The sequence below is a fragment of the Capra hircus genome, chromosome 6 (genome assembly GCF_001704415.2).
Source record: "Capra hircus breed San Clemente chromosome 6, ASM170441v1, whole genome shotgun sequence".
NCBI classification, from domain to species: Eukaryota; Metazoa; Chordata; class Mammalia; order Artiodactyla; family Bovidae; genus Capra; species Capra hircus.
The window spans coordinates 94,096,968-94,123,643 of NC_030813.1; the positions used below are offsets into that span (position 1 = coordinate 94,096,968).

Sequence of the window (26,676 nt, forward strand, 5' to 3'; positions counted from 1 at the left end):
TATATTTTTTATTTTGTGCCCTGGGATTCAGATTATCATGTGAACTTTAGAAATCTAAATGATTTAAAAAAAAAAATCCTTCTTGGAAAAATTTATCCTATTTTGTGGAACAATGAGAACATGATTCACTTGATAGTTTATTCTGCCTCCTGTTTTGAAATACTTGGATACATGACTTTTGTACAGAACAGTATCTTCACATTTTTAATTGTGGGGACCCCATATATAAAAAAATATTACTCCTTCATGGTAGGCTTTATATTTTTTCATAGTACAAACAGCATTTGTTACTGATTTCCTGAATTAAGGATACAATGAATATTTTGGAAAAGAACATCTAAATTGAATTTTCATTGCTTTCCATTTCTATATCGGATTTGAAAGTAACCTCTTGAGTTTTGAAAGTTTTATTTGTACATAAATAAGTTGTCAGGTTTGTTGCCTTAAAATATTAGTGTTTCATTCAAAATTTTAAGTAAAAATTTAAACAACCTGAAGTTTCATGTGGATATTAATAGACTTAGTTTTAGCCATAAAACTGATAATTGTATCATAAAGGTGTTTCAAGGATCAGTTGTCCATAGCAGTGATTAAGTATTGTCAAGATACCATAGACTCTAGGGCCTTGTCTTCTGAAACCTGCACTCTGGACCAGCAGTGTCCTGGCATCTGGGAGCCTGTTGAATTGAGAATCCCAAGATCCATTGCAGAACCATCCAGTCTGATCTGCATTTTAACAACTCCCCAGGTGTTTAGAATGCACATTAAATTTGAGAAGCACTGTCCTAAGAGATTGCTGCTTTAACTTGGGGCTTTTTACCTCACTCTGCAGTTACAAGTCTTTTTAGAGAAGTCTAATTCTGTCTGGATTTTTCCTCCCCATCCTGCCATCCCTTAGAACTCACATGAAATCAGCATAGTTTTATGTTTGTGTGCACGTGTGTGCGTGTGCGTGTGCGTGCGCACACATGTGTGCAGACGATTAGTTCTGGCTGACTCTGCAACTCCATGGACTGTAGCCCACCAGGCTCCTCTGTCCATGGGATTTTCCAGGCAAGAATACCAGAGTGGATTGCTATTTGCTTCTCCAGGGGATCTTCCCAACCCAGGGATTGAATCCATGTCTCCTGCATCTCCTGCATTGGCAGGCAGATTCTTTACTGCTGAGCCACCTGGCCTGGGAAGAAGCCAGTTTACCCACAGAATTCCTCAAACATGAAAAGAATAGTCCCGGGAATGCTTAAAATATCTGTAAGGGTAGAATGGATCTGATTATCAAGAATCAGAGGATAAAGAGACATTTTACAGAAATCCAGAAGTTGTCAACTAATAAAGTGCCTGCGTTGTACAGTTTAAGGGCAGGGAAAAATAATCACTACTAGTGAATCAGGATACACTAAATCTTCGCACATAGCAGGCCTGCTCCTACCTTTGAGCCTCTGCTCTGGCACTTTGTCTGCCTGGTGTGTTCTTCCCCAGGAATCCGCTTCCACTTCCTGGGAATCTTTTCTAACGAGGCACCTGTTAGCATCACTCCATTTACTCGATTTATTACTGCAACCTGTGCCTGTTCCCTCATTTCCTTTTATCTTGCTGTACATATTTCTCTCTAGCTTTGTTTTTAAGTCTATTCCTCATGTTTCTTTCTTATTAGTCATTCTTCCATGCCAGCATGTAACCTCCATGAGGGCAGGAGTCTTCTTTTTGTTTGTTATTGTATGCCCATGCTCTAGAACAGTGCCTGGCACATACTAGATGCTCAACTATTTATTGAATGGAAAAAATGAATTCTGTTAAGGCTTTTAATTTAGTAGAGAAATGTCTATATATTTGTATGTATGAGGATGGTTTTAACCAAGTAATATGAGAAATCAACAGTAACACAAAATAAATTAACATACAATGAATTACATTTTATTGCTATTGAAAAATATGATTTACCTCTTTTATGAATAAATGACTGTTTGTATTTTTTCTGTGTGTATTTTTAGAGAAAGTTTGCCAAATATATCTCTGTTTAATAATTGGGGTTTAACTTCAGACCTAATATGTTACAAGTTAAAGATAACTGTTGTTTAAATAAGCCAACCTAAGTTATTTGTTAGGTTAATTATATTTAGTGAAATCTAGCACTGTGATTATATTGTTAAACTTGCCTTTGTAGAAACAGATACGTATTTAAACTCAGGACTACCCCCTAATACTTAAACAAATGAACTTTGAATCTCATATTTTTCAAGAAGGCTGTTGCTTTGTTTAATTTTCACTTTTATTTGTACTGTGTGCCACTTTTTTTAAAATTTAAAGATCATTTTGTTTTTATTTTATTTTTTGTTTTGTTCATCTTATTTTTGCAGACAGGCTCGAGGAAAGAGCAGCCTCAGATAAGAATACGGAGCCACTTTCTGCTCCATATAACCATCCTCCAGAGGATCCTTTTGGTTCTGTTCCTTTCCTTTCCCACTCAGGCAAGTTACATATGGAACATCACTATCATTAAAAAAAACACATAGCAACAGTAGTAACAAAGGCAAAAACCCTTATTATAAAATCGAGGTCGAAATCAGATGTTAGTTACAGAAAATAGAACAGAAAATTATTTTAGCCTCTAGCTATCCTGGTTTTCTTAATGTTCTTTCCATTGGGTTATTTAATTTGTGCCTTTTGCTGACACCTAAAAATGCTGATTTGCGTAGTAGAATATTAACTGTTTCTTTCTACCTTTATCATTGGATACTGTTTTCATGCATGAAAATGTCTCCCCTTTTATATACTTGAAATACTTTTAAAGACATTTTTATACTTAGCTTTTGCTTGAAAATCCTGTTTTCCTAGTTTATACATGCTCTCTTGTAGCTGCGTTTTAAAAGTATTAGTGATTTTCTGTTTGTCACAATTTGTAGCAAATTACCTATTCTTTTCTTCTTATTCCTTCTTTGATTTCAATCCAGAATTTAAATATTGTCATTATTCACCATTTAAGAATACTTGTAATAATATTTTCAAAGTAATTGCCTAGTTAACAACACTGTTGAAAATACAAGGATGGAATAGGATCCCACTTTGGCATAAATGGATTTGTGTGTATGCTTATATTATAGTGGAAAAACTGAGTTTAATCTTAGAAAAAGGAAGTGCAGTAGAAGAAATCACGCTTTACCAGAAGGTAAAGATTTTGTTTAATATATTCAAGGTAATTGTTGACCATGTTCTTTGGTTCTGTTTTGTTTATTTCTCACTCAGGCAAGTTACATATGTGACTTCATCACTACCATTTAGAAAAATTCATATAAGAGAGAGCAATAACAAAAGAAAAACGTGAATATAAAACCAAAATAAGATATAGGTGTTCAGGATTTCTGATAATGCACTGAAGCAGTGTTACAGCCTTTCAGATTTGGTTATCCAGAACACAACACAGTAACTAAGAGTGTTTTCTGGAGGGTTTCTTTATCTTAAATTGGGGATGGTAGTAGATACTTGATGAGATTGTTGAAAGGATTAAATGAGAGCATGTTTATAGAAAACACAAAGATCGTCAGTGTTGGTTGCTGTTGTGGCTGTTGTTATTGGTAGTGTTATTAAATAGTATTTTTACTACTTACTACTGAATACTAAAATCTTAGTGTTCAGTAAGTTTTGTAGCTGCTATCCGGTGAGTAGTAGTACAGAGTTCCAGTAATAATAAGCTAATTAACTACTGACTGAAATCTTTTCATAAAGTGTAGACCCAGTTGATGAAGCTGTTCCTCCACCAAGGACAGTTTTAACAGTGCCATTTCTATTTTTATTAAAGTGTTCACTACCAGTATTCAGTACAGTGTACACATATACATATCTGTTAAAAGCATGGTATTCATTCCTGGCCTTGAAATGCACCCAGCCTTCCTTCTCCCTGAGACATCGTTGTTAGTTTGTATACTAACATGGGATGTGTGACTCTGTGAGTTACAGCGTGGACTATCTAATTTTAATAAACACCCTCAACTTCTGAAACATGCAGATTTTGAACAGTTCTGTCAATGAAATTCTAGATTTCTTGTGTTGCATTTCATTTTTAATTAGGTTTGATGAACTTCCCTTACTCTCCCTAACCTTAACCTACCTCTTGGATCTTGTTATCTAATATAAAGTTAAATTGAATTTAAGGATGGGAAAGGTCACACTGATACATAGCAAATACTTACTGAAACATAAATTATTACAGATCGTCATTCCAAATGCTGGATCATTATATAAGCCATGATGAGGTGTATCGTTTATACCTTTAGAGTCTAGTGATTCTTTTTTTTTTTTTTTTTAAATTTTTTCCTTGAAATTGTTGTTGTTCAGTCACTCATCCATGTCTGACTTTGTGACCCCATGGACTGCAGCACGCCAGGCTTTCCTATCCATCACCAGCTCCTGGAGCTTGCTCAAACTCATGTCCATCTGGTCAGTGATGCCACCCAACCGTCTCGTCCTCCGTCATCCCCTTTTCCTCCTACCTTCAATCTTTTCCCAGCATCAAGGTCTTTTCTAATGAGTCAGGTCTTCACATCAGGTGGCCAAAGTATTGGAGCTTTAGCATCAGTCCTTCCTATGGATAGTCAGGATTGACTTCCTTTAGGATTGACTGGTTTGATCTCCTTGCAGTCCAAGGGACTCTCAAGAGTCTGCTCCAACAGCACAGTTCAAAACCATCAATTCTTTAGCACTCAGCCTTCTTTATGGTCCAACTCTCATATCCATACATGAATACTGGGAAAACCATAGCTTTGACTAGACAGACCTTTATTGGCAAAATAATGTCTCTGCTTTTTAATATGCTATGTTTGTCATAGCTTTTCTTCCAAGGAGCAAGCGTCTTTTAATTTCATGGCTGATGCTCTTAATTTCTCCCCATATGAATATGAGTTATGAAGTTATTCTATAATGAATAACTATGAGCAACTTTTAAGAAATCAAGCACAGTCTTTTATTGTGAGCACTTCCTTGGAATGCTCCCTACTTTCAGGTTCTAATTAGAACTTGGAGATTCTACTGATTCTTGAAGATAAGAATTTTCCTCTTCTAGAGTGTCAGCAGTGGTTACTATTGCTGAATCCTACTGTATACACACAATGGAAACTGAGGCTCTGAAGTGGGGGCAAGTGACTTGCCCAAGGTCAGATAGTTTATAATCCAGCTCTGATGCTAAACTCTGTTCTGTAAAAATAGCAAAATGAAACTGTTGCATGACTTTTTTTTTTCTAACCTGTGTTCAGTATATATTCTGTTCTGTGTGAATTGTTCCACTTGTAGATGGGTTTTTGATGTATTGTGGAAAGAAGTGAACTCCATGTCCTAATTCTCCACCATCTTGATTTCCCAAGTGTCGAGTGTCTTGGTCTAAATAAAAACCTACAGTAAGAGGAGTAACATAATAGAAATGTCAGTTCTATGGCATTTTTAATCTGGCTGGCAAACATTACCCACCTCTAGTATGATTCTCTTCTTATACTCAGGCCTTGTTGTTTGGCTCGTGTTCTGAGAAATTGTACAGATTTTGATAAAACCTTCTAATCCAGTAATCCTTGGGTCTGGTGGGGTAAATTGCTGAGAAATGATGGCAGGCAGTATGCTTCCAATTCCAAGTCTTACAGCCCCTCCCTTATACCCTAAATGATGAGACAACAGAAGGCATGTAATTACAATAGCAGTTTCAAGCCATTCATCCTCTATAATCCGATAGCAAGGAAAAGAACATCAAAATTTTCTTGAAACTGGAAGCTTCTTATATGATTAAAAATGTACCACCTGCTTTATAAGTAAAAGAACTGTCCTCTCGAAGATGGAAACCTGATTAAAAGAGTGGTAACATGAATGGTAAGATGCAAATATTCCCCTCTCCTCACACTGTTTTGGATGTATTCTAAATATTTTAAGTTTTTAAAATTATTCATATGGTTTATATATAAAACTAAAGACAGTTTATATAAAGGTTCATTTATGAGATTTAGAAATGCATTTGCAATATTTATTTAAAATAGTGTGGCATTGGGACTTTCCTAGCAGTCCAGTGGGTTGAAACTTCACACTTCCAATGCAAGGGGTGTGGGTTTGATCCCTGGTTGAGGACCTAAGATCCCACATGTCATGTGGCTCAGTCAAGAAATTTAAAAAAAAAAAAAAATATATATATATATATATATATGTATATGTATAGTGCGGCATTAACTAGGATTTCATTCTTTATACAAAGTATTTGTTTTAAAAATACTAATAAACTGTATGAAAGTCTATGAAAATTGAGAAATTTTAGCTTTTGAGTTTGGAATCCTCTTTTGGACACTGAAAGACTATGATGTCTTTGAAATTTTAATATCTAGATATATCTTTTTATGAAAATTCAAGCTTGGAATAGAAGAATTCATGTTCTTATATTCATTTGGTAGGTTCATGTTCTTAAATTCATTTGGTTAGGTAAGCTTGTTTTTCAGAATCTCCCAATAGTTTTTACCTTGTTCAGTCATTTTCCAGATCACTAGAATCAGATTAGTATGTGTTTTTCACAACTGTTGGTTTAGATGATAAAGAATCTGTCTGCAATGCAGGAGACCTGGGTTCAATCCCTGGGTTAGGAAGATCCCCTGGAGAAGGGAATGGCAACCCACTCCAGTATTCTTGCCTGGAAAATTCCATGGACAGAAGAGCCTGGTGGGCTATGGTCCATGGGGTTGCAAAGATTCTGATTCAGCTGAGCAACTAACACACTTTCACAACTGTTCAAATGAATGATAAGTTCCTTGAAGTCAGGAATTAATCATATCTTTGCATGCTGTATAATACCTTGTTGAATGAATTCACTATCAAAGTGTACTTTGGTAATCTAATATAAACTTTCTATCACATACCCTAATATTTAATGAGTTTTCACTAGATAAGATGGATTTTATAAATGTTCTACCTCTATCAGGTAAGTTCCATTATTGCCTTTATTTCCTCATTCTGTATGTGAGGAAATTGAGACTTTTTTGGATGTCTGTCTTCCATGGATTTTGTAAAGTTCTTTGTGTTTTCATTTGTTGATAAAGCCTTATAGTATTTCTAGAACTTAACCCTTTGGTGAGTGAAAGTGGCTCAGTTGTGTCCAACTCCTTGCGAACCTGTGGACAGTATAGTCCATGGAATTCTCCAGGCCAGGGTACTGGAGTGGGTAACCGTTCTCTTCTCCAGGGGATCTTCCCAACCCAGGGATCAAACCCAGGTCTCCCACATTGCAGGCAGATTCTTTGGCATCTGAGCCACCAGGGAAGCCCAAGAATACTGGAGTGGGTAGCCTGTCCCTTCTCCAGGGGATCTTCCTGACCCAGGAATGAAACCAGGTAGATTCTTTACCAGCTGAGCTACCAGGGAAACCCTATATGATGAAGATATTTATCATAGTGTTCAACCAACACTGTTTGCTGAAATAGGAGCGATACCATTCTCATTCTATTAGTTTTTTGTTTCTTTTTAAAAAAATTTTCAGGCATAGGTTTGTAAAGGGGGATACAAAAGAAACATAAGGCAAGCCTGTGGTTATATTCTATAAGGAAAGGGTCGGTTCTAAGCTGTACTGAATGTTTGCTGGTGATGATATTCTCCTGATAGTTTATAGAATTTACAGAAGAGAGTTTTAAACTAGTGTCATCAGCAGAAAAGTAACTGGGCCTTAAACTTGGGCAAGTCATTCAGCTTTTCTCTAATTTCAAGTTACTTTTGTGTTAAAAGAGATTGGACTTGTCATTAAAAATCTCTTCTTGTTTTTTTGCTTTCAACATATAGTTGAAACTATGAAACAGAATTAAGATCAACAAAAGAAAGAAACAAGAATAGAAACGAGAAAGCCAGGGAATGAGCGTTGGTTGGTAGCTTGGCATATCTTCAAAATGGTAGGAAGTCATGACAGTGAGCTGACATAGAAAGCAAGGGGAACATTTTTGAAGATGTGGTTCATAAGACTGAAGGGGAAAGATCATAGCAGAGCTAGCTGACAGAGCATTTTCACCCTAATGTTACTATGGGAGCTTAAATGGTGGGGGGAGTTAAGAATTAATGTGTGAAAGCCCCTCGGCACTTCGCACTCAGGACAGTATTAGTTACTGTCTTCTCTGGTTGGTTTCTCAGGACCGTTAGCAGTGTGTGGTGGGTACTCCATACTCATGAAATGATGGTGTAAGACAGCACAGTAAGATACAGCCCTCTACTGAGCGCCTGCAACGTGCCGCCACTGTGGCAAGCTCTGCACCTGTACTCTCGCTTTAATCTCTGCTGCGGTTCTGAGGCGGACACTGCTGCTGTCCCTACTTTACAGATGAGGGAACTGAAACACTAAGGCGTACCTGACTCCAAATGAGAACACGAATCATCAAAAGACACTGATGAAGGGAGGGAAGTATGCTATATATTTTGATATGGGCAGTTACCAAATGGCTAATTTGGTATTTAACTTATTTAGTAAATACTCGTTTTATGCATAGTACTAAATAATTGAAGCACCGTTTTGTTAGCTTTGAATTACTGTTTTGACATTTTATACAGAAGTACATATTAAGCCATAAAGCAGTGAGAATTTTTGTGTGTCAGTAGGTTCTGTTGATACTTCGGTGACTTCCATGTCCCCCCCTCCCCCCCCCCCCCCAAATACATGGAATTTCCCCGAGGAGACAAGTTCATATGCCGCATGAGAATTTAGACTTCATAAAGTCATTGCTGTTCTTCATCCTTTACCTGTATCTGCATTGTCTGTCTTAGTCACTCACCCTCTTCTCAGGATTTGGCTCCAGTTAGATTTTGGATGGTTCCAGTAATCAAACCCAACCTCAAAAGATGAGGATTACTCAGAAAGCTGAAATTTTTATAGTTTGTAGTTCCAAGGCACAAAGCGGAGAAAAAAGTACCCTGACTGGAAGCCAGAATCTACTATATTTAGTTTAAGGAAAGAAGACTGTGCTACTCAGAGCGCAAAATAAAAATTAGTCAATATATGACATTTTATACAGTGCATTACCGGTATCAGTTAATGAAGAAGAATGTAATTTTACCTGTATCAGTTAATGGAGAAGAATGTAATTGAGATGTGATACTGAACACCTTGTAGACATTTGTTTATGCTTTAAATACATGTTCCTGGTGGGTTATTGAAAATACTTTAACTTCCCCTTTTGCCTACCTGAAAACCAGCCATTTTTACATTAATAATACAAATCTCAGTAAATAAAGGGATTATTAGGATTTAGGATTATTGAATTACAAAGCAGCATATTTAGGCTATCCTTTTGGGAAATTAACTTAAGCAGTGGAGTAATCCTGATTTAAATTTTATAGCAAATGTGTAATATTCGCTCTAACAACTTGGAAAAAGCAATCTGGCACCAAGAGCAAGCAGTAGGAATATCTGAATTTTTTTAATTACAGGAATATGTTTAGGCAAAGAAACAGGTTGAAAGAGTTGATGGCACTCAGCGGTGAAGTTACATTTTAAAGTAGAGTTGGTAACCAGTTTTATAACTTGGTAATTCATTTTGAGTCTTTTGTGCCTGTGGAACAGGACTAAAAGTCTTAGAATATATTGAAATGATTAAAAAAAATTTATTGGAGTGTATTTGAGTTACAATGTTGTGTTACTTTCTGCTGCACAGCAAAGTGAATCAGTTATACGTATACATACATCTACTGTTTTTTAGATTCTTTTCCCATAAAGACCATTACAGATTATTGAGTAGAGTTCCGTATGCTATACAGTAAGATTTTGTTAGTTATTTATTTTATATATAGTAGTGTGAGTTTGTCGATCCCAGGCTCTCATTTATCCCTCCCTCCTTTAATGTCCATTTCTTTCTCAGTTTATCGTTTTGCACCAAGGAGAGGACAATTAAGTAGATGGCTGTTGTTACAGAGAGTAAAACCTTACCTGGAATGTTTGAAACGTGCAGCTTTGGAATTTACCTTTTCCCCAGCAAGGGGTGGTGCAGAGCAGCGACTACTTGTGTTTAACTTTGGGCTTCATGGTGCTTAGTATTTGTGTTGCTCTTAGGATGCTGGCAGAGAGGCCTGTTGCTGCTCTTGTCTGCACACTAGGTTATGAAGGAATGGAAGGATGAAGAAGCAGAGAAACATTTCAGCAGGGTCAGGGTGGGTTATGATCATATAGGAGAAAAAAGGAATTTGGAAAATATTTTTGATTGCTTGTTTTAGTTTTGTGAAGAGGTGACGATAAAAGAAAGACAACCAGTCTGTCTGCACCAACCAGAAATTTCCCTATTTGCCCATACTTTTCAGAAATGTAATCTGAAACTATAAAGCCAGGATAGATCATTTCATGCGTCTTTTCATGTTATTTTTGAAAGCGTTCCTTTGAATTTCCTATATTGTGCTCTTAACTATAGCTGTTTAAGAACCAGAGAGAATGTTTCCAGGATCCAAAATGCACCCTTGTGGTCTGTGAATATACATTTGTTTGGTGATTTGTTTGGACCCGAGTCACTCTTGAATTATCCATAGAACTGCACCCTCTTGTATCCTCTCCCTACTCTTCCCTCTCATTTAAGTCTGTCTTCAACCATTGAGTGCAGAAAAGTAGGTAGGAAGTTGGAGTATGATGTGTGAGATTGTTGAGTTTGGCCTTGTCCTGGAGATGACAGTTAAACACTTTATCAAGTACTTTTGTGTCAGGCACTATTTTAAGTCCTTTCTTTATAATAGTCCTATGAGCCTGTTATTACTGTATTTTCTTGTAATATGATAATATGTGTTCCCTCATACAGACCAGAGGATTTAGCTCTGGTCTTAGTAGTTAACAGTTAACCTGTTAACTAGGTTAATTTTATTAGCTGTGTATTAATCATGCATAAGGAAGGAATAACAGTAAGTCATTAAACTGAAATTATTAGTAAAAACACGCTCCCCCCCCCCCAAAAAAAAGTGCATGATCATAGTTCTATTTAAAATCCAAAATAACTAGAAACAACCGAGAGGCGCATTCTGTAGGCTTCTAGTTAAATGTTTCACATACAATGTTTTGTTACATCTCTATCAGAATTACTAATGGATTATATCGAAACCTGTAAAGATGCTTTAAAAATGGTAAGTGGAAATCCCCACAAATTTATATCCATGCTGACAGTTTAAAAAGTAGATCTGTATAGCGCTTTACAACAAAGAAATACACAGTCTGTATTAATACAACTTTGAGAGGCTGACAAAAGGCAGAGTAGGGAGTAGAAGGTGACGAATGTGTTTTGGAAAGCAATGTTGACAAGTTGGGTAAAGGAAACAATTTAGGAGACTAGAGTTAATGTAAGAGTACCAAAAGAAGGTCAGTTGGAGGACCTCTGTCCTGTGTTAAATGTTCCAGAAGACTTCTAGGAACAGAACTCTGTGCCCTAGAAATGGAAAAATTTCTAGGGGAATTAATAGAGCAGCATTTTCCCTGAGTGCTTTGTGCAGAATTGTATATAAAGGTTAATAGGTGTTAACGTGTAAATAAAAGTGTTCGTAGTGAAGGAAATGGGGGAAACTAGGTTTCATTAAGTCACATTCTTTTGTGTACGACGTGTCTGCACCTTTGGTTTGATGAGCATTTTCCAGATGAGTGGTGGTGCTGGGGGGTTACATTATAAATGTACACTCAGTTGCTTGAGACCACAGAACTGTTAGGTTCTTCTTATGGGAATCGCATTCTGCAGGAGACCCTTTAGGGAAGATATTGGATGGTTTCTGGAGGTGTCCGCGAGCAGGAATGAGGGGTGCGTGTTGTGGCTCTCTGTGGTGGGCAAGTCGCCTCAGGAGTAATACGTTAGCATGTCTCTTAATGGGACTATTCCCACTAAAGATAGTGAGGGATGGTTGCAAGTCTTTGCCATTACATTTTTGCTTTGAGATAAAAATTCATGGAAATAAATGCTCTAGCTAATCTAAAAGCAAGCTTTCTTTTTCATATCAGAAGTCTGCTATATGGAGAAGTCAAGTGAGAATTTGACTTGATTTTAATCTGTTAGGATTTAAGATAAGCTTATTATGAATATGTAAAGACACAGCGTATAGCTCTTGGCTGGTTTCAGGGAACTGGCAGATGAATAATGCATGAAGATTATATTTGTGTTTAAGTATAAACTGATGGAAATCTCTGAATCTTCTCTCCCCCTCACTGCTCACCCCCATCAGGTTTCCTCCCCACTTCCCACTTCAAGGTTGTCAACAACCTGCGTGAGCTGACTAGAGCTGGTGGCCATTTACCTCCTCAGTTTATTGGGCCTCTTTGCATCACCCAGCCCTGTCGTTGCCATCAGCTCCCTGCCCTGGGAACACTCTCCTCTCTCAGCTTAGGCGACATGGCACTCACCTGGCTGTGGTCCCCCTCTCTGGCACTTTCCTGTTTGCATTGCAGGTTCCTCTGTTGACTTCTGAATGTTTTATACCTAGTGATGGATCCCTTTTCCTCTTGTACTCTCTTCCTCAGCGATTTCCTTCAGACTTGTGCCTCTCTGTATAGTGATGACTCCCAAGTCTATTTTCTCCAGCCAGAAACTAATCGTGGTGCTCAAGCCACAGATACTTTGCTCACACTCAAATGTCTTAAATAGATACTTAAACTTTGTGTCCAGACGAAATTCTTGATAATCTCTTCTACTTCCCAGTGTATTCTTGACTCTTTTCTTCTATATTAAAGGCGTTGTCATCCATCCAGAGTTTTCCTCTCCAGTCTCTAATTCTGCCACTTCTGTATTCCGTGCCACCATAACTTCTAACTTGGTGTTAGTTGCTCAGCTGCATCTGACTCTGTGACATCATGGACTGTAGCCTGCCAGGCTCCTCTGTCCATGGAATTCCCCAGGCAAGAATACTGGAGTGTGTTGCCATTTCCTTCTCCAGGGGATCTTCCTGACCAAGGGATCGAACCTGGGTTTCCTGCATTGCAGGCAGATTCTTTACCATCTGAGCCATGACAATTTCCTCTCCCTGATTGGTACTTTTGCAGCCACCCCCTTCAGTCTTTTTTCTATATGGTAGTCACTTAATCTTTTTGAGATCTAAATCTGATCTTTGCACTTTAAATAATTCATGACAGTTCCCTACTACACACTGAATTTAGAACAAAACCCAGATTTCTTATCATGGCCTTAGAGGGACCCTCACGATCTGGTCCTTTCCCCTTTCTTTCCCTCCTCATCTTGAGCAGTATCGCCCTTGTTCACTGTACTCTGAGCACACTGGTCTATTTTCAGTCCTTCAAATATGCCAGCCACCCTCTTTCTTGACTTGGTCTTCACACATGCCATAGCTGTTACTTGGAGCACCTCTCTGCCTGCCCTTTGTGTGGCCGGCTTCTCCTCACATAACTGTCTTAACTGTCATCTCCTTAGGGAGGCCTTGGGCAACTGTCCAGACTAGCTTCAAGCACCCTTGCCCCCTGCCCCACGACTTAACATCTCTGCTCTTATTTCAGAGTTTCTTTATAACTCTTTATGAGTCTCTGAAACTCTCAAAGGCAGGGACCGTGTTCATTTCATGCACCAGTGTTATGCTCAGTATATATCATATAGTAAAGAGCTTCCCTGGTGGCTCAGTGGTCAAGAATCCTCCTACCAGTGCAGGAGACACGGGTTTGATCCCCAGGTCAGGAAAATCCCCTGGAGAAGGAAATGGCAGCCCACTTCAGTATTCATGCCCGGGAAATTCCATGGACAGAGAGGAGCCTGGTAGCCTACACTCCATGGGGTTGCAGAGAGTGGGGCATGACTTAGTGACTAAGTAACCAACTACCCTATAGAATGTTTTGTTGAATCAAAAAAAATGTGACTGGATTCGAAGCTAAGAACTCTGAACATGAGGTTTTCTTTTTCTATGTAGCTTTCTTGATTGTATCCTGAATGTATTAGGTATGTCTGTAGCTGTGAGCTTACAGTACTTGTTTTGCTTAACATATATTGATTGATTCAGCACAGCATTAGGGAATGATCTATGAGGTAAATAATAAATAGGCCTGTGTCTAAGTAGGTGCTACAATTAAGGCTTGTATGAGGTTCATCAGGACCACCAAATATGGTGTTTTTAGAGGGGTGCCTCAAAAGGGCTCTGACATGAGCTAGATACAGCTAGGCACCCTGGGCAAGTCAGTCAGGTGGGAGTGGAGTGCTAGAAGGGCATTCATGCCGAGGGCCAGTATTACATGTGAGAGGCTAAAATAGCATAGTGCTCCTTGATCCCCAGATCTATTAGTTTTCTTGGTTTTTGAGAGCAAACCTTAACAGTTTAGATAGCAATAGCCCCAAAACCCTTGTCCACAGCTATTCAGTTCCTGAATTTGAGCAGGGAGAGTTTTGGTGTGGCTATAATGAGGAATACCCATGGGAGACATCAGGGTTTGAGGCTCACGGTGTCGGAGGACAGAAGCTAGGTGGAGAAGGGCCTCTGTGTTGGGCTGCGGATGGAGACTTTAGAGAGACACTGAAGGATTTTCAGCAGTAGCTATGTGGTGAGTACTTTGGCAAGGTCATTCTGGTGACAGTGTAGAGGAACTGCTTTGAGGGGTATGGCATTCTGGTGACAGTGTAGAGGAACTGCTTTGAGGGTATAGGACTGGAGGCAGGCAGGGAAGTTGAGAGCCTGAGGAGTTGCTAAGTGAAGCTGAGGAGAGGGTGGGATACACAGCTGGTGGAGGGAGAAGAGGGACCAGATCTTGAGATTTTAAAAACACTGGTGGAAGGGGAAGATGGTTTCCAGATTTCTGCTAGTTTGCAGAATTTGGTAGATGGAAATATTATTCATTACTTTAGAGGGAACTGGTGAGGAGCACATTTTAAGAGAAAAGATGATCTCTTTTGACATTACTGAGTTTAAAGTAATGGTAGAATATATATATATATATATATATATATATGAATGAGTATTAGGTGACTAGGCTAGGTGAGTATGTATGGTAACTATTAGAGATCCAGTCATTACGGTATAAACGTTGATTAACATACAAGTAGTTAGGACCCAGGGCAGGACATACAGAGGGAGAAAGGCAGTCAAGGTTAGGACCCTGCGGAGCATCTGTGTTTAAGGAGATGCTTGTGAAAGGGAAGTCGCTAACAAATTTGAACAAGAGGGAATAGTCAGAGAGGAAGGAAGACAACAGTGCTGACTTTCAAAGAGAAGGAAGTAACTTGGAGGTGTCCTGTGCCATGGGGACCGCCATTTAATCATGGGAAAGTAATAGCCCATCCATCATAAGGTATTTAGTTTTCATGACTAAAGACTGTACTCCCAAGCCTAGCTAACTGTTTTGAAAATATCTGATCTTAGAGGGGAAGGGATGAATGGATATGTAATTGGATCAATTCAAATTGTTTCCTACTTTTCTGGAAAATCAATCCAGTACACCAGTGTGTTGGGAGGGCCATATACTTTCATATAAGCTAACATACTCTATGTTTACCCTGTATGTAGCATGCAGTGAAATTGGAGAACCCTGTGTTTGATGCATTTTTGTCACCTACCATACAGTAACCATACTGACAGTTAAGATTTTCATTAAGGTAGAGTGCTTTTAATACAGGGTCTACTAGTACAGGTGTGACAGTTAAAGGAAGATGTGCCCTCTTGGGAAGGCAGGTGTCCTTGATAGGTCGCAGTGCAGTAACTGGTCCTCAGCTTGGATCAGGCTATGGGGATGCGCTCATGTTCACCCAGCCCATAAGATACTTGTTCACAATAAACTCCCAGAATGCCAATTTTAAATAGTACAGTGAAACATGTCTAAGCAGATAAGCTATTCATGCTTGTTGATCTCCACAGGAAAACTTAATAACAGAGTCGAAACAGAAGCATAAGGTTGGGGTGAATGGGGGCTCTTGGCAGGGCAATTGGCTGGATAATCTTGTTTTGAAGCTGGGAGAAGAAAATTTGCTTGTGTACCATATTCAGAGTCCTATTCTGGGTACTATAAGTAAGACAGCTGTCAGTGACCACCTGTGGTGAGTAGGTGGTGTGTAGGGTAGAAACACAAGTTTGTCGGTCTGGGCTTCAAGGACCTAACCATTAACTAGGGGCCAAGTGCATCACCTCCCCCCCCCCCCACCCACCGCTCAAGAGCCTAATGACAAAGACGTGCCAATAAGTCTTGCGATAAGGGAACTGATATGAGCAATCTGTAAGGCTTTGTATTAGTACATGACGTTTACTGCAAATGGTTTTTGAGATGCATTGAGATGATACAATTTTTGTTTGAATTGGCAGATTCTCCTGAAAAGAAAATTGAACATCCCTCCATGAATCAAGAAAACGGCACTGCAAACCCTATCAAGAATACAAAAGGAAGTCCAGTCTCTAAAGACCACCGGACTGGAAAGAAAACCTCAGAGAATTCATTAGTACGTGCTCAAGTGCAAAAGGGGAACGACGAATCTGAGAGTGATTTTGAGTCCGATCCCCCTTCTCCGAAGAGCAGCGAGGAGGAAGAGCAAGAGGATGAGGAAGTTCTCCAGGGAGAACAAGGAGATTTTAATGACGATGACACTGAACCGGAAAACATGGGGCACAGGCCTCTGCTCATGGATTCTGAAGATGAGGAAGAGGAGGAGAAGCACAGCTCCGATTCGGACTACGAGCAGGCCAAAACAAAGTACAGCGACGCGAGCCCAGGCTACAGGGGCGCAGCCGGCGGTGGCGCGGTCCAGGGTCCCAGCGCAGCACTCCTCATGTCCGCCCGGGTGCCCTCGGACGTGGGAGCGGGGACCCCCAGACCCGAGTTTGATGTCTTTGGCGCTGTCCCTTTCTTCGCAGCGCGGGCTCAGCAGCCCCAACAGGGGGAGCAGAAGGACCTCTCTCCGCAGAGCCGGCTTCCCGCCGCGGGGCTCGAGCCGGAGGAATTCGATGTCTTCACCAAGGCGCCCTTCAGCAAGAAGGTGATGGCGCGCGATGCGCACGCCGCGCCCGCCGCGCCGGCTGGCCCCCCCAGCGTGGATGTCTTTGGCTCCACGCCGTTCCAGCCCTTCCCTCCGTCCGCCAGTAAAAGCGACAGCGGCGAGGACCTTTTTGGGCTGGTGCCGTTCGAGGAGATAACTGGGAGTCCGCAGCAGAAAGTCAAGCAGCGCAGCCTACAGAAACTGTCCTCCCGGCAGAGGCGCACCAAGCAGGACACGGCCAAGAGCAACGGGAAGCGGCACCACGGCACCCCGACTGGCGCCAAGAAGCCGACCAAGCCCGCCTTCCGCACCCCCGAGCGGGCCCGCCGGCATAGGAGGGTGGGCCGCCGGGACTCACAGAGCAGCAACGAGTTCCTGACCATCTCAGACTCCAAGGAGAACATCAGCGTGGCCCTGACTGATGGGAAGGACCGCGGGCATGTCCTGCAAGCCGACGAGGGTCTGTTGGACCCCTTCGGGGCCAAGCCCTTCCACCCTCCGGACCTGCCTTGGCACTCCCCGCACCAGGGCCTGAGCGCCGACCACAACCCGGTCCTGCCCGGGAGGCCCCGGCCAAATTCACTGCACGGCTCCTTCCACGGGGCAGAGGCGTTGAAAATGGATGATTTTGGTGCTGTGCCCTTCACAGAACTCGTGGTGCAGAGCATCACCTCCCATCAGCCCCAACAGCCCCAGCCCGTCGAATTAGACCCCTTCGGTGCTGCTCCGTTTCCTTCTAAACAGTAGAGGACTTCAGACGGACTCTTGGTATTAACTCCTGTTTCAAAGAAAAAAGAAGTATGAATAGTTTTATGAATTTGAAAGAAAATTTATTTGTATAGCTCTTTATATCATTCATTCTTACAGGTCAATCAGAATAGGCGATTTTTAAATAAACCAAATAGAAAAAGGAAGTATCTGCACAGGGTAGTGATTCCACGTCTCTTCACGCAGGTGCAAAGGAAGTGAAGGTGGCAGGTTCTAACCTGGGGTTTCAGCTCCCCACCTGACCGCACAGAAATCTAGGGAACCCGTGTGGCCCCTGAAAAGCAACCGGCAGTTGTGGCGTTATTTTTATAAAAACAGAATGTCACTTGTGCGCACATCCCAGGCTCATTCCAGAATCTAGCATTTAAAACTAAGGTTACTTGTATATACACAAATTGCATTTGTGTATTTTTTTTTAAAAATATCTCTTCTAATTTCCACGAGGTCAAAAAAAAAAAAAATCCATTTCTCATAAAGAATGGGAAAGTTATCCAGAGAGTGCAGAGATTTTTGTCCTTACACCTTTCTCTAACAAAGAGGAGCCAGAAGTCACTGACTGTTGTGCCTAAAACTGTTTCATTAAAAAACAAGTGCCATTAATATGGACTATTACATAGAAGCCTAGAACAAAAACTAGAGATAGCTAGCTGATGGGTGGAAAAATGGAGAGTAAAAAGGAATGATTATAGAAGAGAGGAAAAGACACTCGGTAGTACTTCAGGAACACTTCATGTTCTGATTTTGAATGGCTTCTAGCTAAAAACTTTTATCATGTCTCTAGTAAAACAGATTATTGGAAAAACTGGGAGTGAGGACAAGGGTCATAGAGAAATAGTCTAGGGAAAAATATGTAGCTGAAACCCTGAGTTTCTGAGACGTTTACAATGTAAAATCATGTCGCATTTAATAATGTGCTTTATTAAATAACCACCTTCACCAACTATTCCCCAAGTCGTCTGGTGAGCAGCAGTTTTGGAGTTAGGTCTGAAGGGTGGAGTAGTTTAATAAAGAGAACAGAAGAGTGAATCCCACAAAGCCTTACGGGCAGGCCTTGCACATCCTGCCGCAAGTACCTCTGCACTAATACCCGAGATCTGAGAGTGGCTGTAAGGTGTCAAGGTGATGAGGGGCTAGCATCTCAACTCTGCTAGTTAGCCGATTATGACTTCAGTGAAAAGAACCGAGCTACCAAATTGCCTTTTGATTTTTACATCACAAATCCTAATTAGAAACTTGAGATTTTATAGAAACTGTTTAATAAGGTAGAAATCATTGATGTGAATACAGTCTGTTTCTCCTATGTCTCCATTTTAAGTTAGTTAACTGTCCCTGCTTTGCAAGTGAACATCTGGAAGTTTCTAGAACCATTAAAGCTATTTACAGAAAAGGGTAGAAACTCCTATCAGCTGGCACTCTCCTTGATTGCTGTATTTTAAATTAATGCTTTGAGCCCAATTAAAATCTATTTTATCAGTATCTTATTAGAATCTCAATTATAGTGCCCAAACTGGGATGAGCTATTTGCCTGTTTTCATAGTTCTAAACTTGGAAAGAAACAAAGTATCTGTAACTAAACCCTCTATGTTTTCTTGCTTCTCTCTTCTATGTTTTAAATCAGATACAGATTTGTGGACAAACAGGGAAGCAATATGTGAATGATGTGTAGCAGAGACAGATCAGTCATGATAGTCATTACTGCGTAAATGTTAGAGCCCAGCCGCACCAGTTTTACTTGTCCTTGTGCCAAAGGCAAATGTTATGTTTGCACCTTTTTTTTTCTCTTTCTGATTCTCAGGTTGATTAATACTGCTAACGCAAATGCTCAAGTAGATGTTCTTTAAAACTTTACAAAGTAGATTCAAGTGATACTTTCTTTTCAAAGTGAAGAGTTGATGATTACACAGTCAATTCATGAACTACAGTAGGTTTGTATCAAACAATCTGTTAATGAAAATCTGTTGGTTGATGTATATACAAGATGCTTCTTTGACTATTTTAGTCCTTATTAGCCTTTGTCTCTGCTAGACCTCATGAGTTTCATAATTTATAAGGGGTACAGATGAATTAGTGTGGTCCCCTTGGGATGTAATATGAAATATCTAGAGTCTGTCAGATACCAAGGGCTTGCTTACACTCATTTTCAGTACACTGAATAATTTTAAATGATTTAGACACTGACAGACACTTTGGCTTATAATGCTGGATAAATTCTAAAGAAACACTTTGACATTGTTTAAAATATTGACAGTCATATGCTTGTTATATCACAATGACTTTCCTCTTGAGATTACAGCCGAGAGGAAACATTTAGTATGTATAGGGGACCCAAAGGGATAGAAATGGGGAGATTCCTTTGTGTTCAAGTGGAGGAATTTTCTCAAGTTATAGGATTAGGGTCGCTTTCCATTTCCCATCATGTTTTCCCACTACTGTTAAGACTGTAGGTCACTCTACACAGTTGATGCCCAGTTAATTCCCTTATGAGAATTATGAGAAAGCTCCCAAGACGTGTGAAAGAGCTTAATGCATACTTGGCACACAGCACTCGGTTTGGCTCTATTATGGGATGGTCCAGTTCTTATATAAGGAAGGAATGCTGAAAAGAAATCATGTCTCTATTAATCAGTTGTCCTCTGTGCTTCTTTAGCATGTAAAGTCGTCATAACTCTAAACCTGTAATACTTGAACATCACAAAGGGAAGTGACATATTACAAAGCTAGCAAAAGTCTGAGGCCAAAGTTATTTCTGTCCTAACAGCTTTAATCATGCTTCTTGGTTTTGAATTATCTTTTAAAAAGCGGACCATTTGCTTAATTATTTTAATGTTACCACTTCAGCAAAATGTTAAGCGTTGAAAAGACCAGCTTCTATGGCACTGAGGAATGTAAGACATTCTGCTAGGACACAAAAGTTGCTTGGTATATATGTTTTAGGTGGAGGAGGAAAGGTGGTGGGCTGGGTGAAACTGACTAGAATATTTATTCAGAAGTATCCATCAGGAAAGTGTGATTCTTCCACTGATGTGACCTCCGCCCTGTGTGTGTGTATGTGTGTGTGTACTCGGGCCCAGTTATGCCATTATTTGGAATAGTAGACAAAAGCAGCTTTGGATCCTCCCATTTGTCGTGTGGCAGGGACAGACCGCTGTCCTCATCTTGCTGGTGGGAAACCCTCCTCTACTGTGGTGTGCAGCAGGCAGAGCCCTTTCCTCTGTGTGTGTGTATGTGTGTGTGTGTGTGTGTGTGTGTACTCGGGCCCAGTTATGCCATTATTTGGAATTGTAGACAGAAGCAGCTTTGGATCCTCCCCTGTTTGTCATGTGACAGGGACAGACCGCTGTCCTCATCTTGCTGGTGGGAAACCCTCCTGTATTCTGGTGTGCAGCAGGCAGAGCCCTTTCCTACTCTCTGCTTGGCTTATTTTAGGTTGTGGTACTTCATATCAGCATTGAGAGAAGGTACACGTGTATTCGTATCACTGGTTCTGAGGAGTTTGGGTACATTTGTTTTAATATATGTAGACTGTGCAGTAAACATTTTCTTTTTTTTTTTTTACAGCAAAATTACTTATCATTTATCATTTTAGGTCCAGTGTTGAGCTGACTGTGATCTACTGTGAGAATGAACTGACAGATCTACTGTGAGAATAACATAATGATAGTTTATATAAAAACTTTTATACACAGTGGGGTTTATACATTAGGGTAAATATATAAACCCACGCTTGCATGCACATGTCACATCTCTCTAGTGTGGAGTTAATGTGAATTTTTACATTTTGAATGGAATTGCAACCACAATCATTGCTAAAAGAACATTCACTCCTAGTGAGGGTTTACAAAAGCCACTAAAAGAATAAGGTAGACAGATGAAAAGGCAAAGGGCCATCATCTGGGGTTATTTTTATTTAAAAATTTATTGTGCTACTTCTGAAAGAGAATTGTTTTTATGACTATGCTCTTTTTGTGATTGAAAAGTCATCTAATAGTAAGCAGTATAGTAATAATAATAGGCTACTTTTTAATTGCTGGCAAACAGCTTTAAGTGCACTTTCTTTGATTACACTTCCACTTTTTGTTAAACTTGAATTTTCTGAAGCCTTTTATGTACCACTAAGCAAATAATTTTAACTTTTAATAAACCTGATTTTCATCTTTATTATATTTCTAATTGTTAAGATCATACTTTCTAAAGTTAACTTCAATCCTCAGATACAGCTGGGAAACTGTTATGAAATAGAATCAGTTGCTTTTTTTTCCTCCTTCCTATATCTAATTAAGCACTAACTGATTTTAGTACTATATTGCCTTTACATGGCTTATTCTTATTGACTGAATCCTATCCCTCATTCACTTTGTTTTGTTTGAAATTTAAAGTTATTTTCTTACTGTATTTATCATACCTACTGTTTTAATAATCTGCTTTCTTTAAATGCAATAAATCCCAAATGGATTGCATATTCTTTATAATCAATGACTTTGAGTTTTTCATTATTTGTCGTCTTATTAAAAATTCTGGATGCCAACTTCTAGTCAGTTCTTTCATTCACATGCATCTATTATGCATGAGCTAACGGAGGAGAAAAATGATTAAGGTTAGATCTCTGGTCTAAGGAGCACCCAGTTTTGGATTTAAGTAAGAAAATACATTTTGTGTTTGTACAGTATTTGACCTAGCATCTGTACAACCAAAACGATCATACAGTTTATTCAGGGATTACAATAACTGATACTTACAGTGATGAAGATAAGGTAAAGACGTAAGACTCTGAAGTAGCTTTTGAATATTTAGCATAGTTTTTGCTTTATATAAAATTTATTTTTTAAACTCTTGAAAAACTGATAACATTTTTCACTGTTAATAAGTATTTAGTTAAATAAAATAACTTGATTACAGATGCGAGGCTTTGGCATGTTAAACAGAAAACCTGTTTATTGGATTGATGAACTAAGTTTGGTGTTGAGATCACAATATTATGTATTAGTCCACAAACTGGAGTTTCAGATTGGTGGCTTGTGGAAAGATTCAACTTATTTGTTAGAAATGCACTTCCACCCCCCTCCCCCCCCCGAGAAACTGTAACATTTATCTAAGGTTATATGGGAAAATAAGGGCCCTGTTTCTTTTTAATAAATTAATGGTACAAAGGAGCAAAATATCACATATAAGTTATATAAAATGCATAGTGTAGACTGTGCCACTGTGCAAATTTGGTTATAGTTTTAACTATAGAGAAGAATCTATGCTTCAGTTAGAGCTGTTTACTTTGAGCAAGCTAATCTCGTTTTAAGAAAGTCCAACTCCAGCATCGTATGTAAGATGCAGTTAATATTTTCCTACTAAAAGCATGAGCTTTTGAAGTTTTCTTTGTTGCACATTTAAAAAGACAGTTCACTTTTGCTTCAGATTGTTGACACTACTGAATTTACATGTGTGCTCTGCAATGTTTTTGATCCTGGGTTTGCAGAGTATAAGTAGACTTTAGTGGCTATCATGCCTGCCCTCTAAGGATGGAAGTTTCACTGTTCACAGGAGACCCCCGCCCACAGTGTTACTGCTTCTTCCTGAAAATGTTTTCTCAAAGGTAGTTTCAAGTTTGGGATCATTCTCTCTCCTACTCAGCAAGTATGGTAAAGAATTTCAGGGGATGTTGGTACCCAATTGCATCTGTACCTCTTTTCAGTATAAACAGTTACTGTGATAATGCACATAAATAAAAGACACTTCTGCCCCTCCCCAAAGAGCTGAGCTGACTCTTCATTGCACATATTCTGGCAGGGGTGAAACTGCTCAGAATGATCATTACAAGTGAATACAGATCTACTCGGCTCACCAGGAATCTAGACGTGCAGGCTATGCCCCTTGATACTTAATGCAGGGCAAGCAAAGGATATCTCTACGTCGGTACCTGCCGAGTGGAGAGCTGTACAGCTTTATGCCAGTCAATGCCAATCTTCAAATCGGTTACTCTGTCCAGGTGGGATGCCAGAGATGTGACACACACTCCCTGAAGCTTCATTCCTGATTCTAAAACATGATCGTGAAGCTGTTATGCATTATAAAGAAAGACAAACAGCGCTTATATATTTAGTAAACCCAGTTTATTTACATAATTCACATTTTGCCATGCAGCTCACTGAGTTGCTCTCAGTGTAACAAGAGGACAAGCACTATCTTGCTATTTGAAAGCGGTTTTATGTAGAAAGATAATTCCCTTAAATGAGTTAACTACAACCTTACAAATCACTACAGACAATTTAAAAGTCATGAATAATTTTAAAATGTACTTGTAAAGTCTATAGGTAAACAGCTTTTATAGTTTACACATTGGTAAAATTAAAAGCAGTCTTTTTTAGTACTTTAATACCATAGCTGACTAGTGTACTTTTAAAATCTTATTTTAATAAATCTACAAAAACAAAAATATACATTATTACAAGGCTCAGATTCATATGCAATTTTTAAATATTTATTCTTTAATGTTAACAATGTCTTAAAATTTTTGCCAGTAGTGATGTGCACACAGTAGGTGGTCAATAAATGCTGATATACAGAAGTGCTTATAGTTGACAGCAATCCACATTCGTTCATTCCCTACTTTATAATATAATAAGTACATCATAGTAAAGATAAAAAAGAACTTTCTTACAATATTTAATATTTTCATAAAAAGATGAAATGTTTACAATGGTATAATTTAGTTCTCCTTTCAGTCAGACCTATATGCTTTTTAAGTTAAGAAGTCTTAAAATTGGTCATTTTTATCAATTAATTCAGAAGTCAAGGATTAAATAACTCATACACTATAACAAAAAAGGACTTTTTCTAAAAATTGGAAAAAATGAAACTTTAATGTTTTTATTTTGAGATTTTATAATTAAAAATGGTGCCAGACCTAAAATAGACTTCTCCTTCATTTTTAAATTAATTATAACCATTCAGTATATTCTGTTTAGCAAAAACGACAAAATATCTATTTAAAAGCAATAGTATCATGTAAGTCAATATGGATACTTTAGAGAAAATATATCCTATTACCATTTCACCAAAATCTTCTTTCACTAAGCATATGGATCAAATTTCTGGTCATTTTCTTTTGGTCAGTTCTTTTAAAATAGCCATTTTCATAGTGGTGTTCCATCAGAATAATGGGTATAATGTGGTGTGCCCTTAGTCTACTGGGGGAGAATTCGCCTTGCTGAGATACTAGCATGGGGAATTCATATTCCAGCAACACTACACTGAAAAGAAATACAAAATTTTACAGATGCATAAACTAGGGCACATTAAAGTAACATTCTAAATATCAAATGTTTAAGTGGCATTTTGGGAATAAACTTTACTATCAGTCAACACCTCCTGATACTTAGAAAGTTCAAAGTTTTGAATATACACCAGTAATTAAAGCAGCTCATGTCAACCCATTCAGAAACTTGGATAATATTTTATATTCCAAAAAACAACATTTTTATGAATGACTGCTTTAAGGGATTTAACTTATGCATATGAGAAGACCAGAAAACAAGGGTGCTAGGCTGTGGTATAGGGCAGCGAGATCTATTTTTTAATATATACAGTGAAGTACCAGACCCAAATGTTAGCTAGTGTCTATCAATACTGTGAGTTCTCAGTGCAATACTAACACATGCATACAGACAGAAAGGCCAGAAGGCAGGTGAATTAATCATGTCATCAAACGGGGCATCTGCATGACTTTTTCTAAGGCTTAAGGTTCATTTCAGTGTCAAGAACTGGGCCATGTGGATTCTGTGGCCTTGAAAGTAGCACCATATACCTGGGAATCCCCATCAATCAAGAAATTAAGACCGCAAACTCAGAGAGGTGAAAAGTCTGCTGTTATAGGAATTCCGGAGCCCCAAATCTGCCATCTATGGGCAGGAGCTCAACTCTTCTATATGGGATTAAATCATAATACTGGAAACTGAAAAGCTTAAATGGCCAATAACTTGGTAATTGGACCACAGAATTTGTCACCTGTCATGTAACTGGTTCTTCGTATGATTTTTACTGGATGAGAAATGACAATGCAAGTTCTTTTCCCTTTCTCCACACCTCTCTCAACTTGAAGAAGAGGTTTAAAGTTTTGTTCTAGCAAACTAAAAAATTCAGCACTCCAAAGAAGAGAACCTACAGGAAATAAGATCTGAAGTGCTGGTTTCTCACAAACCAGCCATAGAAAGGCTAGTGATTACTCAGAATCACGATCAGCTTGCTTTGAGCACAGGCCATCACAAACACTGCCTTGATTAGGCACTTAAACTTGATCATCTACTCTGTCTTCTATGAAAGGAACCATACAAGAGAACTCCACTTTATAACAGAGGTGAGCCCTTCCTAAGGAAGTTAAGCTGGTGCTCAGGAAAAGGAGTACTGGCTTCACATTCAGGTTATTCAGATGATTCTTAGGGAATACCAACTAAAATTTTCACTTTCTGTACAAGCAGCAAGTTAGTCGTCTTAAGGGCCCACAAAGCAGTTACTATTACTGATCCCCAAGTATATTTTTCCATATTTATAAAATATTACTCATGATATTACCCAATCAGAGGGAAAAGGAAAAATGAATGGGAATCTTAGAAATGGTGGGGTCTAGAGCTCCCCATTATATATTGCTTAACAACTGAATACACCCAGGCGGCCATACCTGAATTCACAAATGTGAAACATAGTCAGGACAGGGTTTGCTGTGTCTATACTGCATGACATACACTGTCGACTGATGCCACCAATATAACATCACTACTGCAAGGATGTGCCATATTTGGTGGCTTGATCCGAGGTAGTTTAGTTGTCCTGCAAGGGAAGGAAGAGAGAAATGAGTACTGATTAGTCTAGAGTCCCTTGGACAGCAAGGAGATCAAATCAGTCAGTCCTAAAGAAAATCAGTCGTAAATATGCACTGGAAGGACTGATGCTGAAGCTGAAACTCCAATACTTTGGCTGCCTGATGCGAAGAACTGACTCTGGAAAAGACCCTGTTGCTGGGAAAGAT

At 39.1% G+C, this 26,676-nt stretch overlaps 2 protein-coding genes across 8 annotated transcripts in view; one reads left to right on the forward strand and one right to left on the reverse strand.

Moving 5' to 3' along the window:
- Positions 1 to 23,398, forward strand: part of BMP2K (BMP2 inducible kinase) — a 122,284-nt gene extending 98,886 nt beyond the window's left edge. Inside the window, exons 15-16 of one of the 2 annotated variants that reach the window (XM_018049628.1) lie at positions 2,358 to 2,468; positions 16,228 to 23,398. In XM_018049628.1, the coding sequence (XP_017905117.1) occupies positions 2,358 to 2,468; positions 16,228 to 17,642 (1,526 nt within the window). In that variant the 3' untranslated portion in view covers positions 17,643 to 23,398. The remainder of the gene's footprint in view (positions 1 to 2,357; positions 2,469 to 16,227) is intronic. The other variant, XM_018049629.1, reaches the window with a different exon arrangement.
- The window catches only part of PAQR3 (progestin and adipoQ receptor family member 3), a 31,808-nt gene continuing 20,654 nt past the window's right edge, over positions 15,523 to 26,676 (reverse strand). The window contains exons 6-8 of one of the 6 annotated variants that reach the window (XR_001918206.1): positions 26,329 to 26,477; positions 23,572 to 23,690; positions 15,523 to 17,673 (exon numbers count right to left, since the gene is read on the reverse strand). Coding sequence is in view for 3 of the 6 variants with exons in the window: in XM_018049631.1 (XP_017905120.1) it covers positions 26,335 to 26,477 (143 nt within the window). In the remaining 3 variants the exon portion in view is untranslated. Of the gene's footprint in view, positions 17,674 to 23,496; positions 23,710 to 23,745; positions 26,478 to 26,676 lie in introns of those variants that run through there. The other 5 variants (XR_001918207.1, XR_001918208.1, XM_018049631.1 and 2 more) reach the window with 5 other exon arrangements.